The sequence below is a fragment of the Oratosquilla oratoria genome, chromosome 15, assembly GCF_046742065.1.
Source record: "Oratosquilla oratoria isolate Oo_2021 chromosome 15, ASM4674206v1, whole genome shotgun sequence".
NCBI lineage: Eukaryota > Metazoa > Arthropoda > Malacostraca > Stomatopoda > Squillidae > Oratosquilla > Oratosquilla oratoria.
Genome location: NC_134791.1, coordinates 33,215,180 through 33,232,803, shown reverse-complemented (window position 1 = coordinate 33,232,803; position 17,624 = coordinate 33,215,180). Strand labels below are relative to the sequence as shown.

The 17,624-nt window shown below is 41.9% G+C and overlaps 1 protein-coding gene across 1 annotated transcript in view; it reads left to right on the top strand.

The window, feature by feature from the left end:
* LOC143033403 (uncharacterized) overlaps positions 1–12,794 on the top strand; it is a 35,316-nt gene extending 22,522 nt beyond the window's left edge. The window contains exon 3 of the mRNA XM_076198787.1: positions 10,091–12,794. Coding sequence (XP_076054902.1) covers positions 10,091–10,570 — 480 coding nt within the window. The 3' untranslated portion in view covers positions 10,571–12,794. The remainder of the gene's footprint in view (positions 1–10,090) is intronic.
* The last annotated feature ends 4,830 nt before the right edge of the window (positions 12,795–17,624 follow it).

Sequence of the window (17,624 nt, the reverse complement as noted above, 5' to 3'; positions counted from 1 at the left end):
CATCACCAAATGTATGGAGGGGACCTCTGCCACGAGAGGTCCCAGGCGTTATGTGAAGTGCTTTTGTATCAGATAAAGTGCTCGGACAATGGAAGTGCCACCGTAACTTAAGTGGTTTGAGGTTCATTTGAAAAGTGTTGAGTTAAAATCAAGTTTATGGGAGATAGGTTGGAGGGTGTGGGTTTTAGTACAGCGGAGTTCTGAATCTTCAGATCACGTGTTAATTAGTGGAGTGGTGACATGTAGAGGCGAGTCTGAACGGGTTTGCGAGTATCCGGGGGCAAGACGATGGTTCATGAGATGAAGAGGATTATCCTTGATTGGTGTTGAGTTTGAAGCACGTCTTCCTCATTACACTGGGGACGTGACGGGTGGGTAATATAGTTACGTGGTAGGCGAGGGACGTGTTCACGTGACGTGATTGGGAGTGGTGGGATCGACATTGACGGTCAACGGAGCGTGAAAAAGTTGGCTATGACTCGCATTTGAAATACGTAATCATCATTTATTGTTATTATTACTATTATTATTTCGTTACCATTGTCATTACCGTTATTGTTATTATGGTCCTCACAATCAATGATGTACTTCTTTTGCTTTTTATGCATTACGTTATTTGTCTTCCATGATTCTCTATTACCAAACATTTCCTTCGCCTTATTCGCATCTTCCAGAGGTTTTCCTCATTTCCTCTTCATATGTGTCACAAGGACAGAAACGCAAGTAAACCACAGACCATTCCCTTTCTTTTGTAGTCCACCAAAATCCTCCCCCTCCCCTCCCCTTCCCTTCCCCTCCTCCTCCTCCTCCTTCCTCCCCTCCCCCTCCCCCCTCCCCCCTCCTGCCCTCCACGCCACTTCATACCCAGAAGAGTCCTGGACCCAGTCGTGTCCTCCTCATTCTCCATCCCCTTCTTATTAATTCACTCTATTAAAGACTGAATTCACTTCACCCTCGGGCGTGCCACCCCATTGGTGACATACTGTATTACAACAGTGTCCCACGATGGCCATCGCCATGAACGAGCATACTCTCGTTATACCACACCCACCCCCGCCCACCACCCCGAGTATGCGCCAACTGCACAATTAGCGTGTGATACGATGTATAAGGAATGAACTTTGTCATGGTGAAGTCTTGTGTTACTAGGAATGTGATGCACGGCACCTTCCTCTTCTTCTTCTTCTTCTTCCTCCTCCTCCTCCTCCTCTTCCTCCTAATCCTCCGCCTTCCCTATGACTATCAGCATACTTTGTGTAATATACAATATGATATTACAGAATACCATATTTGCTGATTCAGGATACATATGCATAAGCACATGGATACACACGTGCGCGCACACACACACACACACACAGACATAGACATTCATTCCACCAATTTGACCACCCGGGCCCGCGACCAATACCTACCGCATACCAATCCTGACCATACCTCATACCAGTCATGAGTCATACCACACACATACACACGCACACACCCTGATCCAGCCCGCGCAAAACCCATCCTTTTGGTGCATAACTTTGCCTACCCACAGTGCATTCCCAGAGATATGATAGGCACGACTCTGATCACATAGCACCCACGACCTCGGCTTGGTCACCCCCCCCCTCCCACACACACACACCCTCGCACCCAACGGAACCTCACCTGTGCAATTTTCTCTTCATCCACAATCGATGACGTCATCGCCACCACCTCTTGCCCACGTCACCGTCTTATCGTAGCCCTATCAGGCCTTATCGCCAGACTTTCCTCTCCGTATTACCGTCAAATCATTATCGTGTCATTATCGTCACCCAACACAGACACACACATGTACACACACATACATACATACGTACATTCATACATGCATACATCACGATGAAAACTTGAAGCGGATTTCTCCTTCGTCTCGTCCTCTTCGACTTACCTCCTTCTCCATGAACTCTCTCGCTGTTTCAAACACGCACACACACACACACATACACACACTGTCATGGTACTTTAACACGTGGAGTGATCATATGCATTTTATATACTCATCCAGTACGTGTTATTGTGCTTAAGCTTAAGCGCCTGTTCCCCTCCATCCCTCCTTTGTTTCCTCCACTCCCTTCATTTTGGCCTCCACACCTCCACAGAGGCATTCGTGACTTTTGGCTGCCTCCTCTTTTCCCCTTCTCACTCCTTGCCTCCCACGCTCTCCCTCCCTTCTCCCTCCCTCCTTCCTCCCTCCTTCTCTCCTTCCTTCTCTCCTTCCCTGTTTTCGCTTACCCCCAACGTGTACTGTACTCCTTTACTTCTTCCTCACCCTCCTCCCTCTCCACCTCCACCTTCATCTCCGCCTCCACTAAGACATCCTCCTTCTCAGCTGCTTTTCCTCCTACTCCTATTCGTCTTCCTCCTCGTACTCCTCTTCCTCCCCCTACTCCTCCTCCTCCTCCTGTTCCTCCTCTTCCTCTTCATTCTCTTCCACTGTCCTATTTTGGTCACTTTTTTTTTCTTCTTCTGCTTGCCGTCCTCATTTTTCTCTGCAACGATTCTGTCGTTCGGCCGGGTGAACTCTCCTCCACTTTTCCTTAAACCTCCACCTGGGTGAAGTACTCTTTTTGTTTTGCATACTCCCTTATCCACCTACTCTCACTCACTCACTCAGTGTCTGGCCACGGCGTGCTTGGCCGTACATCGTTGTACAGAGGCAATTGAACCCCGGGGACATTGTTTGACACACACAAACGCACAAACGAGCGGCTTCACAGATGCACCCAAATTCCCAGTGTATAAGCCAATGGAATCCCACCTCTGTAAAGGATTATTGTGAGCTTATGCAAATACAGTCAGTATGTGCACGTAAAGAACTGTGCACACGTGTTGATAAGTAATACGTAAGTACATTCACGGACACACACAAGCACACGTACACACACACACACAAACACACATGTACGCACGTACATGACATCACACATAATCATGACATCACACATAATCATACGCCGGACATACTTGACAGAAGATAAGATCATAAAAAGTTAACCTTTGTGCGAGTAGTACGATACGGGTTCGTATCTTGTTTACATAAACAATTTGTCATTGCATCCCTGGCCGAGATTTGCTCTCTTCTCCCTCTCTCTCTCTCTCTCTCTCTCTCTCTCTCTCAGTAAGGAGAGAAGAAAACGCATCACTCCATGAAAACAGAAGCAGAATTTTAGGAAGAGGAAAGGTTAAGACGTTGCTCAAGTAAAATAGATGTCGTTCACTCAACTCACTTGCTGAGGGAGGAGCATTGTGAAGAACTGTAAAGCTAATGATCACGGCTCTCCGGGAAGAGATCAAGAGGAAACAAATATCCACACCGCACCGGTGGTGCATATCACCAGCGCCACATATATATATATATATATATATACATACATACATACATAAGAAATATAGGTGCGCCTTTGAATATTTTTCCACTTACATATATTTGTCATTAATCACTTTTTATGTTTTGATCATTATATGTTCCACACCTGTTCCGGCGACCTGATTCTTTTTATTGAAAGGAGAGAAGAAAAGAAAAAGGAACGGAGGACGTGACGATTTCAAACGACTCGCAAAAGAGACTCGGGATGCATTTCTCTGCAAGTGTTTCCTCTTCCAAAGAATCTTGATCATCTCGGGACTTTGTTCTCGAAGGGAGATTCTAATATCGAATGGAATTTTACGAAAAGACAGTTTTCAGTGTTCAGATAACAGTTATGCACCGAGGAAAATGAATAGGAGGTGAACGTTTGCAATGAGGGCAAGTTTTTATTTACTGGGTTTCAATATGCTGAATAAATAGAAATCCATAAGATCGATAGTTTGGTCTGTATGTCTTGTAGATGAGCCTGCCAAGGCGTAGGATCCAGTGGATGGTTAGTTAATAGTGAAGATAAGGAAAGAAAAGAAAAAATGAGGACATCCTCAAACAATCTATTTCAGAACAGAATATATATTTATTTTATAATTGTATAGCCGATGATATTCAAACCATACACCGTGTATATGTACATACGTACCCTTCTTTGTTTCTCTGTGCTGTGTGTTTTTTCACGAATTTAACTAACCGCTAAAATAATCTATTTTACCATAGATGATGAACGAATAACTTAATTAGAAGGAAATACCTTGAGCAACTACGAACATGATTTATTGTGAGGTCAGTTTTGGTTCTTTATATGAGGGAACCAGGAAAATGAAGCACTTTATCCGCCATTTTCCTGTATCTGGTACACCCTTGGCCATAAGATGACTAGTTACGGGTGACTGATATATGCATATACTATGTATAAGTATATATATTATCAGTAGATTCCACCCAGAGGGTAGGCTTGCCCATTCGGTAAGAAAAAAAAATATCCGGGTTGGATTCCTCACAGACATGTGTGTATTTTGTGTGTATATATATACGCACTGTGTATATCCGTGCATACATATATGCTCATATTAGTATACATTTGTGTTTAAAGGAAATTTATGTTCTCTAAAAGAAAATTGTCTCAAAAATTAAATAATTATCTGCTCACACGTTACAATCCTGTCGTAAATCGAATTTCATTTGTTTAGCAAAAACAGCAAACCTAATTTACGCAATCGGGGACGGTTCCGTGTGTGTCCGTGTGTACATATACATACATATATATATATATATATATATATATATATATATATATATATATATATATATGTCGGCGTGTCTGGAAAACAATGAAAAATCTGTTCAAATAATTCTAAGTCGTTAATCACAAAAGATCGTTTTCTTCAATGTCGAGGGTTTATCCATCGTCTTTGAAGAGGAAAATTAATCTACGTGGTTCGGAGGGTGCTTTAATTTTGGCGTGTTTGCATGTCCGATTTGGCGGCGTATAATTTTGGTGGACAATGAAACAAAGCGACATTTCCCTTTTGACTTTAGCGGACACAGCGAGCGATCTGCGGTGGAAGAGGAGGGGGAGGAATTCCTGAAGGCGGGGAGGGAGGGGAGAGATCTTAGCTCACACGACGGCGACCGAGGAATGAAGCTCAGACTAGGGAGCAGGAGAGGGTATGTAGGTGTGGGCAGAATATAGGCATCCATACCCCTACACTCACACTCATTCGCGTGCTCGCTCACACACACACACACACACACACACCATTACCCATAGATCGGTCATATACGAGCTTTGAGCTCTCTTCCGGGAGGGAAGTAGCTGTCGATCACGAGTCCAACACGTGATCCAAAGCCCATGGTGAATCATATGCACGCACACACGTAGTGGACACGCACGCATACACAGGCACATATAGCTAAGCAAACTTTTCAAAATGGCTCAAGTTGCACTGATAACGGCATTCCAACCACTTAAAAGGCCTTCTCAAAAACTACCATTATTCCGAGCGATTTTAGTGCCAAAATGATTTAGGCAAGAAAAATGTTTTCTTTGACCTTGGTGTAAGGGGAAAAAAAAAATTATTGCATGATTTTTTTTTTTTATGATTGGTCTTGTTGATAATTGTATACTTCATTTATGTTTGCCTGTGCAGCGATGGTAGAGGTTACCTCACGTATTTGCCTGTCATTGTTGAATCGTATTTTATTTTTTTTCCCATTATCTTCATCATTTTCCAGTTTTGGTTATCATTGCGCTGTTATCAAACGACTCAGTTTAGGATAGAATGGAGTGTAATGGAATTCATTAGGAGATAAACAAGTTAGGACGAAAACTGTATAATTATTCATCATTGGTTAGTTTTCCTGGTGTTTCCGGCGCGTGGAGTCATGACGTCATAACGCTCGCTTCGGAGGCGGATTTACACGCAGGGAAACCATTGTGGTCCTTATGGTCTATTGACGTTACGGTGCTTTTCGCTCGCCGTGGCGGTATGAGTCACGTGATGAACTGAGAAATCCCGCCATTATTCGACGAAATGCAGGACTAGAGAGAGAGAGAGAGAGAGGGAACAGGTGAGGCCCAGGTCGCCCAACGATCCCACTTGAGAATTTGGATTTGTAAATAAACAGAAGATCATAAGTGGGATCATTGTGTACAAAAAAAAATTACAGACGTGCACTCTTGATCACTTACACCATGTGTACACGTATGCACACACACGTACACATACACTTTGAGCAGAAACCCACACAGGCAGGCAACATGCCCCCCCCCTTTGCACCATGGTGCGGTCTATCACGCGCACACACACACACACGTGTTTGGGCTTTATCGCTAAATCAACTGTGAAAGTAATTTGATAGAAGTAAGACGAAGATTAAAAAATATATATATTTTTGTTATGACCGTAATCTGCCAGCGCTTCTGTCTTGCTCAAAACGTATCCTGGTAGGCTCAGGTAGACGGGTCGCATGGCCTTGAAATCAGACGTTTTGAAATGCAGAGACAGAATGTCTTAAGACCCGGCGACAGTAACCCAACACAGGGTAAGAAGTCTTCACGATTATGCTAATTTTTAGTTCACTTGTAATTCTTGTATGACGGCTTTGTGTATTCGTTCACTGTTAGTTTCGTTTTGCTCTTCCTGGAAAGGAATACAATTAAATCGGAGATTTAAGAACCGAAAATTAGGTTAACAATGAAAATATTCTTTGTCACATTTCAGTGATACCCTTATCATCACGTCACGTCACGTCACGTCACGATATAAAATATTTGAACCCTTGATGGTCCGTTGTGGGTATAAACGTTCAAATATAAACTTAATACGTGTGTGTGTGTGTATGTGTGTGTGTGTGTGTGTGTGTGTGTGAAAGTTCCTTTGGTGCAGATCACTTATGAGAAAGAGTAAAACATCAGAAGATGACTTGCAAAGAGAAACAGAATCAAGAGACAGGCAGAGAGAGAGAGAGGGAGGGAGGTAGGGGTATGTAGGAGAGAGAGAGAGAGAGACGGAGGGTGGGGGAGTAGAGATAGAGAGACGTGGAGGAAGGGATGGAGGATGTTGGTGATGGAGTTGGGGGTGGGGGGGAGAAGTGATCGCGGTTTTGCTATGGGTTTCCCCAAGGAAAATTGCTTCTCACACTTCATCCTCCACCCCCCGAACCCACACCACCCCACCCTCACCCTATCCTCTGCTACTGCAAATTCTTCCTCCATGTTTACTTAGAACACCCCCAGCACTTGTAGACGTTTCTATACTATATTCTCCACAGACTAGAAGTAAGACTACTAGTGGAAGAGACGCGTACAGTTAAGTAAAGATAACAAGGTTCTAGATGAAGAAAACAGTTACAAATTGAATTAACGGTGTTAACGATCCCTGCGGTTTGCTCGCCTAGACAAGAAAGTCTACGGGCGGAAAACGATGCCCTTGGGGGACTCCACTTTCCCAGTTCTCTTTGTCTCCTGTTTGTCCTCCTTTATTCTCCTCCTCAGACCTCCATCAGCGTCAAACATTTTCTCAGCACGATTTATGAGTTGGGTTTCTCAACTTGTGCCCTTATATTTTATTCACATTCCCCCTTACCACCTCCACTTCCGGCCTCCTTCTCTTTTCCGCCTCATCGCCTCAGTGTCTGGATTCCCTGGTTGCAACAGTGTCGTGGTCACGCTTCGAGGGCTGGCTGGATGAAGTCAAAGGGTCGACGTTAGGACACTGAAGGGTGGTGCCGACAGAATGAGAAATAGAAAAGAAACGATAACATGATAAAGAGTCGTGAAAGAAACGACCTGTAAGAAAGACACTGATCATTTCACGGAGAGAATGGACTTTGAGAAAGCAAATGATAGTGGTGTTGGTTTTATATTTTTTTGTGGGTGTGGGGGGAGGAGGAGGAGGAGGAGGAGGAGAGGGCGAAGAAGAAGAAGAAGAAGAAGAACCAGAAGCGTGAAGGAAGAAGAACGTGTCTACCGGTAGCGCCCGTCACGAGAGTGGCCGGGCAGGCAAAATCCTCCTGCGGCAGTGCAACGGCTGGATGTGACCCTCACGAGGCCCGTTCGACTTGCCTGGGTGAATCTCACATCATCGTGGGTGTGGCGGATGCGGTGGCGTCGCAGCCGTCCAGGGGAACAAGAACAGGAACTTGGAAGACGGCGAGGAATAGCAAATGGATCAACAGTAATGCATACGGCAACAGCATCAGCGGCAAGTGCAGGCGACGGCAGTGGGCGGACTTTGCCTGTGGATGATCGTGACCACGGTGGGCAGCAGATGGCTTGCCAGCTGGACCGCCTTCCACCTCCTCCTCCTCCTCCTCCTCCCCCAATTCCTCCAACTCTTCCTCTTCCAACTTCATCTCCATCTCCTCTTCCCCAACTTTATCACCTCTTCCTCATCTTACATCACCTCTTCTTCCTCTTCTAATTCCACCGCCTCTTCCACACCCACCCACTCTTCCGCTTTCTCCTTTTCTTCCACTCCCCTTTTTCCTTTCTCCTCCTCCTCCTACTCTGCTTCTCTTCCTCATCCTCCTCTTCTCCACCTCTTCCTCCCCTCCTCTGACGCCGCTACTGCCACCGTCCCGTCTCTTCTTCCTCTCCCTCTCCCTCTCCACCACCCCCTCCTTCTAGTCCTCCTCCAGCTCCTCCTCCTCCTTCGCCTCCTACACTCACCCTTGACCATCTCTGGCTCCCCGCTGTCGCCTCCTCTGTGCCTCCAACTGCACCACCTATTCCTCCATTTCTTGCATATACTTCTTTCTCTACCCCCTCTGGATCTGCCCTTACCAATCTCGCGTCATCACCTTTTTTTTTTCTTTGAATTTTCTTTTTCGTCTTCCTTTTAGCTTTCCCTTACTTTCTCTTGTTTCCCGCTCAGATATGTTTCTCCTTCCTGTTTCCCCTCCTCCTCCTCGCTGGACCTCTTCCTTATACCTGTCGTCATTCATGGGATCCTCACACCATACCGACCGCCTTCTTGATGCGGTTGCATTCCAAGAGTCCTTATTCCCAAGCGCGCTGAACTCCCCCTCCCCCTTCCCCTCCCACTCCGACCCCCGACCTCAAGAACACAGGTGCGCTTAATGCCATGACAGGTGGGTGCCCTGTGTCCCCCAGATGACTACACCACCTCTGTTGCCCCTCAATGACCCTCCCTTCCACAGCCACAGCGTCCTAGGACACCCACAGCGTCCGCTGCGCCCACAGCCTTTGGAGGATTCACAGCATCGCTCAATCTTGTATCGTCTTCTGAGGACTCTTCGGGTCTCCAAAGGATGTTTATGAAAAGGGGGAAACAGGAGAAGAATCGTGGAAATATCCTGAGATGAAGAGAATATTAATTCGGTGTGGTTTAAGCACGTTTAGGAAAATAAAGATAAGGAGACAATGTTGATAGTTTGATGTGTAAGCCGTGTATTCATTACGAACACGAGGAAGTAAAGTACTAAAGACAGACAACTATAACCACAAGGAATGTGTGTATACGTACACGTATTGATAAGGCTGTATTTTATCTGGTTTACACAGGAAGAGCGCAAGTCTCCAAGACAGTCATTTCCGAATTTTTTGTTTTTAAACGTTTCAGCCAAGGTTTAGGAGCGGAAATAGTTGTTTAATAAGAGTGCGAAGTGCACACCACTTCATAGGAGGTTAAAACCTATGAAAAAGACGCATAATTACGAAAAATGCCTGGCCGAAAATGAACAAGAGAAACAGTGAGTGTGTGTGTGTGTGTGTGTGTGTGTCTTTTTCTTTTATTAAGTGCGACTTTATAAATTGTTATATTTGGTGGATGAGTGATGAAAGTGTTGGCATTTGCCAAGACTCCTCTCTCAATTATGTCTTCTATTATTCGTTCTTCCTGAGATAGCATAGGTGTTGGTCAGTTCTCGTTCTTCTTAGCAAATTCGAGTAAATGTTGTACTTGTGATTAGATACTTAGTCTTATATAATTTTGTTTTGTAGTTATTTTTTGGTGCTCGCTGGCCAAGCTGATTAGAGCGGAGTTTGAATTCTGCCGCCAGCGAGTTGGACCAAGGGCATGGTTCATTAAATTCCACGCTACAAAATCCTTTGTAAGGGACACCGTGCTAGCCTCCTGATAGAGGGAGTTCACGACGTTGAACCGCATTATCATCATTATTATTTTCTATCTATTTATTTTCATGAAGTCTAATGTTACTTTCTTTTGTTTCCAGGCGCAAAACACCCTGATGCACCCGAACTGGACTTCGGCCGTGATGAGCCTGGGGTCGATGAGCGACCGACCCCCTTACCTGCCGGAGATTCCCCTCGCCCAGGCGACGGACACTGTCAGTCCAGACGTCCTCGAAGGGACCACCTTCGAGACCGAGCTGGTCAAGGTGTACGAGTACCTGCAGCGATACGCCGTAGGCATCGAGCAGGTCACCCTCGACCAGGCGCTCTACAAGGCGGACTTCCTGAAGGAGTTCCGCGATTTGGAGCATTACCTGGTCACACTCCTGTGTGAGGTGAAAAACGCCATGGCCCATCTCGGCCTCACGCCAAGCGACACCATCACCAAGGACATCATGAGCCAGACGGCGAGGGACAGCGACAGCGAGACGAAGAGGAACAACCGTGACTTTGTCATCTTGAAAGAATACATCAGAGGGCTTCGGTACATGGAAGATGTCTTCAACCACTTCATGAGTTGAGGCGTGAGGGTAGAAGCGAGAGGGTTTGTACTCTTACCCAGCTTCTCCTCCATTTCCTACTCCTCCAGTGTCTCAGCCTCGACTTCGGTGTAGCTCATCCAGTCCCACAACTCCGCCAACATTCTCATCGGCGACGGCAGCAGCAGTAAAGCGCTTGCTCAGGTCCTATTCTTCCCTTCGAAGTCCCATCCTGTTCTCAAAAAAAAAATCTCGTCTTGGGGTTCCTTACCCTTCTACATGTGCCTCCACCTCCCTCCTCAGGCCCCTCTTCCTCCTCCTCCTCCTTTCGTTGCACAACTAACCTCTCCCAGAGCCACGCACCGTCCTTTTCAAGAACCTGACTGATCAGTTTCCTCCTCTCCTTTGCTGCGGTCACCACTCTTCTTGGCGGGAATCTCAATGACAGTATTGCCCTCGTGCCCGCCATAAATGTTATGATAAAAGAAAAATGATGAAAAAAGTTTTTGTTCTGTTAATATCATTATGGCATTCGTAGATGTAGCAATGTGCCCGCCATTGTGCTTAGTTTTTTAGTCACATAAGTACTTAGTCCTACCTTGCAGATTACCACGCGAGCTACACCCATCTTTTCCAATTTCCAGAATTTTTAAAGTTAAACTGTGATATTTATTTATTGTTTAACTTATACTATTTATTATTAGCATTATTTTGATAGATGTTGTGTTCCTATTTCGTATATAGTCATCCTTGCTCAAATTGAAGCATGGCAGTTCATACATATTATACTCGGCCTGAATTGGGCCCAAGGTATCCAAATCGGTCATTAAATCGGCCTCATTCTCACGGTAGGCCTGGCCTCTTATATAGATTTACTTTTTCTTTTGTAAGTTTTTTAGTGACCTTTATGCAGTGATGCACGACGCCCAAGAAGAAATCTCGAATTGGTTTGATTTGGGGACATTTTAAGTCTTCAATACTAAAACCACAAGAAATGTATTTATGTTTGTTTATACTCTGCATTCGTATTGGAATACGGCTAATTTTTATTGAAAACATGAAAGATCTAATTCAGTTGTGCACATATTGTTAATTGTAATATGATTATCATGGTTTGTATCATTCTAATGTATTACCATCAATACTGTAATACTATTATTATAATTATTATCATCATTAGTATTATTGTTATTATTATTATTGTCCTGTTATTCAGGCTATTGTTGTCATTGTTATTATTGTTTTGATTATGTATTAGCCTTAACGTTCTCATTATTAACATCATTTTATTGTTATCATTGTCATTACTATTATCGTTCTCATTCCTTTATTAATATTGTTAAATTATCCTATTTATCTTTACTATCGATACAGTATTATGAGTTTACATGGTTTAGGATTTACTACAATGAGCATAAGATGCCAATCTGCCATGATGGTGACGTCGCAATCATGAACTGAACTCCCCCCGATTACGAAGAGTTAATTGTATCCACCCATCGATGACTTTATACATTCAAACAAAAAATTATTTATTGTACATTGATAAAAAAAAAAGAAGAAAGAAGAAACAGCTGTTACGTGATTTGTATGTTTAAACTATTTATTTTAAGATATATAATTGAAAGTGGTGTTTCTAAGAAAGTTAATGTTTGAGACATGTCACGTATATAGACTATTGCGCGGCCTGACGGGAAGATCCTCTCCCTTGTCGTAATATAAAACTTGCAAGTCGTGTTAGGCCACTGCATAGTCAAATTAACATTCCTGGATTTGCTAAACCCTTTTGTGAAGGCTTTGGAGTTACTCTCAAGATAATGCTCAATTGTCTTGAAATTCGGAAACTCCAATCCAGGATTAACTTGACCAATTGAGTTCGATCGACCAGCACGCTGGCTGAACACGACCCAAGGTGAACAGACTGATTGTGACCTCAAAGTGTACAGTTGAACACTAAGGGGAGTCTGCCCAAAAATTACGGTATCAGCGATGGTATTAATACCGTATTGCTCTGTATACTTACAGGGTTGTATGTGAGTGGAGGTGTGCGTCTGCATGTGTAGAACCTGGCTATTCTACCATTTGATTTGTGTGTGTGCGTGTGCGCATGTGTGTGTGTATGTTAGTGCGTGGGCGTCCCGCAGAGGTACGGTGTCAGTCATCTACAAATACTCGAATAAGATCTGATTCTTTGAAAAAAAGTTGGTATATGTTATCAGAGGACCATTTATATGTAATAAATTGAAATAAAAGATTTATGAAGCCACATGATTCCATTTCCATACCCATTCCAGAAAGAAAAATACTGTACTAAAAAATACACTGAAATTTGGAGAAAAAAAAATAAATGGAATAAAAATATTGAAGACCAAATTGGCTTTGGAAGAAAACGCAGCGGACAGAATGGGTGTCCAGTAAGTAAATGCGTTATCACAATGGGCCACCAACTAATTGGTGGCACCGCCCACCTTCAGAAATTTTCAGTTATCAAATCACTATGGCAAACTCTCTTGTTTTCTCAACAATTTACATAAAATGTCTTGAGGAGGAAAATTATTGTCCACTAGCACATCAAACTCCTTCCCAAAAGCTGTAGGCTGCAAATCTGCTTCAACAGTCGAGGGAAAAGTAGCTCCGACTACTTCCCTCATTCCGTTCCACGTCAATAGCCATGCCACTGAATACACCACCCCTCATTCCACCTCTATGGTGTATGTGTGTCAATAGTTTGGCTTTTGAGATCAAATTATCGAGTAGAAAACTATAAAGTTCTCTATACCTTCTTGATAGCAAACAAAGTGCTTTAGTCGTTTCTAAATATTTAGTGATATCCACGCTAAAATCTATAAAACAACTAATCAGAAATATATTGCACTCTATAGATAATATGAATATTTGTAATCTACGAGGTTACATTGACTTAACTAAATCGTATGCTTAAGCTGTCAAAATCTTAAGACCATCCTTCTCCATTGCAGTCGATGTGATAAAAGTTGAGGTTGAAGAACCTACGCTAGGTGGCGCGTAGGTTAGGTTAGGTAAGGTAAGGTAACTTAACTAAGCTAACTTAACTAAGCTAACTTAACTAAGCTAACTTAACTAAGCTAACTTAACTAAGCTAACTTAACTAAGCTAACTTAACTAAGCTAACTTAACTAAGCTAACTTAACTAAGCTAACTTAACTAAGCTAACTTAACTAAGCTAACTTAACTAAGCTAACTTAACTAAGCTAACTTAACTAAGCTAACTTAACTAAGCTAACTTAACTAAGCTAACTTAACTAAGCTAACTTAACTAAGCTAACTTAACTAAGCTAACTTAACTAAGCTAACTTAACTAAGCTAACTTAACTAAGCTAACTTAACTAAGCTAACTTAACTAAGCTAACTTAACTTAGCTAACTTACTAACTTAACTAGCTAACTTAACTAAGCTAACTTAACTAAGCTAACTTAACTAAGCTAACTTAACTAAGCTAACTTAACTAAGCTAACTTAACTAAGCTAACTTAACTAAGCTAACTTAACTAAGCTAACTTAACTAAGCTAACTTAACTAAGCTAACTTAACTAAGCTAACTTAACTAAGCTAACTTAACTAAGCTAACTTAACTAAGCTAACTTAACTAAGCTAACTTAACTAAGCTAACTTAACTAAGCTAACTTAACTAAGCTAACTTAACTAAGCTAACTTAACTAAGCTAACTTAACTAAGCTAACTTAACTAAGCTAACTTAACTAAGCTAACTTAACTAAGCTAACTTAACTAAGCTAACTTAACTAAGCTAACTTAACTAAGCTAACTTAACTAAGCTAACTTTACTAAGCTAACTTTACTAAGCTAACTTTACTAAGCTAACTTTACTAAGCTAACTTTACTAAGCTAACTTTACTAAGCTAACTTAACTAAGCTAACTTAACTAAGCTAACTTAACTAAGCTAACTTAACTAAGCTAACTTAACTAAGCTAACTTAACTAAGCTAACTTAACTAAGCTAACCCTACCCGTCACCTTTGCCCTAACATGCGCTCAGGAATCGGAGAGGAGTGTGGGATTCGAACGTACAACACAACGAATGCGAAACCAGCACACTATCGATGACGCCACCAATGCATTAGACATCCTGATAATGTTGACCGACAGGTTTAGAAAGATGGATTAGGAAGACACGAATCTTGGATGATCAGAGTTCAAACCCTGATCATTTCATTCTTACCTTCTTCAGCCAAGTTCATAGTATTATCACCGTTGCGTTATTCATGTGGCTTAGCTTAGTGTGTGATACGTCAAGTTGATAGAACGGGGTGAAATGTCATAATTTAATTCATCACTCGCCTCTTAGACCATTCTACTATTTTGTCTTAACCTTCTCAACTATGGAGTTCTGTTGAGGTGTGCGTGGGTTTTGTGCTTAAAGTCACTGAATATACAAAACAAGGAGGTACGTAGAAGAGTGTATATTTGTCTATATATTTGTTTATTTATTCATTTCCTTATTTGTATATCTATTCTATATATTTTTTTTCTTTTACCAGATACGAATTTTCCGGTACGTCACTCACCACAAATACCCAAACGCTCGTAAACAATAGAAAAACGACTAAATTCCACGACTCCACGCCACCTCAACCCGCGGTCACATTCGAATCGCCACCCACAAGAAATTGAGCGTAGCATTGGAAAAATCGACATCACGGTGCATTTGCCGATGAACACCGACGGCCGACGACACCTCGAGTGAGCTGTTGTCTTTCTCAGCGATGACGTCAATTGACTCTGGGATGTGAAGAACTGCTGCCGCGGCAGCCACGTGTCACTGTTGTTTGATGGAGGGTAAATGAATGTAAGTGTATATGAGATGAACTGTAAGAGCTCAAGATGGCATTCAATGGAGTGAAGAGGTAAATTAACGATTTTTTTTGGGGGGAGGGGGGAGGGGGGCGGGAACGGAAGCGTCATTTTGGGTTTTGTTTGACGATATATATATATATATTATATATATATATATATATATATATATATATATATATATTATGTACGCATATATACACATATATATACATGTACATGTACATAAACAAATACACAGGGCTGAAATAGTTTCAGTATCTCTGCGCTGCGAGTCGTTATACCATCTCTCATGGGCGGGGAGTTGGGTGTGTGTGTGTGTGTGCGTGTAAGGTTACAGCATTACCTATAGATCGGTCATATATGAGCTCTGAGCTCTCTTCCGGGAGGGAAATAGCTGTCGATCACGAATCCAACACGTGATCCAAGACCATGGTTAATACATATACATGAAAATGCATATACACATATATATACATACCCATAATTATTCATACACATACATACATACACACAAATATACATACACATATATACATAGCCATACCTATACATACACATACACAAACATATACATACACAGATACATACATATGTATTTACACACACATGTATTTACACACATATATACATATATTTACACATACAAACATATACACAAATTTACATACATATACACACATACGCACAGATAAGTATACATTGACATACATATGCATAGATATACAGTACATAATACAAATACACTCATAAATATACATACATATACATACACATATATACACAAATATACATACACAGACATATATACACAAATACACACACATATACACAAATATACATACACATATATACACATACATATATACACAAATACACACATATATACACAAATACACACATACACAAATACACATATATACACAAATACACACACGCACACACATATATATATATATATATATATATATATTATATACATACATATTGTACATACATATTCATACACATAAACATACACATAATACGGGTCGTTACTCCAACTCTCGTGGGCGGGGAGTTTGGGCGTGTGTGTGTGTGCGTGTAAAGCCACAGCATTACCCATGGATCTATCATACATGAGCTCTGAGCTCTCTTCCGGGAGGGGAATAGCTGTCGATCACGAGTCCAACACGTGATCCAAGACCGTGGTGAATGGCACACATACACATGCACACATACACACAAAAATGTGCATATACACATGTACATATACACAAACATACATGTATATATACTCATACACATACACATGTACATATACACATGTACATATACACATGTGTACATACATGTACACACAATGTACACATGTATATACACATGTACACATACACATGTACACGTGTGCACATACACGTGTGTACATACACATGTACACATATACATATATACACACACATATACAATATACACACAATTGTATGTATTATATATATATATATATATATATACACCCAAACACAACACGTGAGTACACATGTACACATACATGTACACATATACACATGCACATATAGGAATACACATACATACACATATCCATACAAACACATTCACATGTAGACGTACACATATACACATGCACATATACAAATACACACACATTCGTACACATACATACACATACGCACACAAACAGATGCACAAATTCACATACGCATACACGTACACGCATATACATACAAATACACACACACATACACAAACACACATACACATGTAAACACACACACATACGTACATACACACACGAACACATACACATACACATGCACACATACAAATACACAAATACACTCATGCACATACACATACACATATATACACATATACATATACATACACAAATACACATACATGCACATGCACACACATATCCACATACACAAATGCACATACACATATGCACCTACACATGTCCATATACACATGCACATACACATACACACGTGTATATACATGCACATAGACATGCGCATACATACACATACACATCTATACATACATACACATATGCACACACACACACACATACACACATGCACATACACTTGCATACACACACACACACACACACACACACACACACACACACACACACACACACACACATACATACACACATACACCGGTGGCGCGGTTGGTAGAGCCCCTGACTATCACTACGGCGGTCCGGGTTCGAATCCTGCCCAGGGCTGAAATAATAT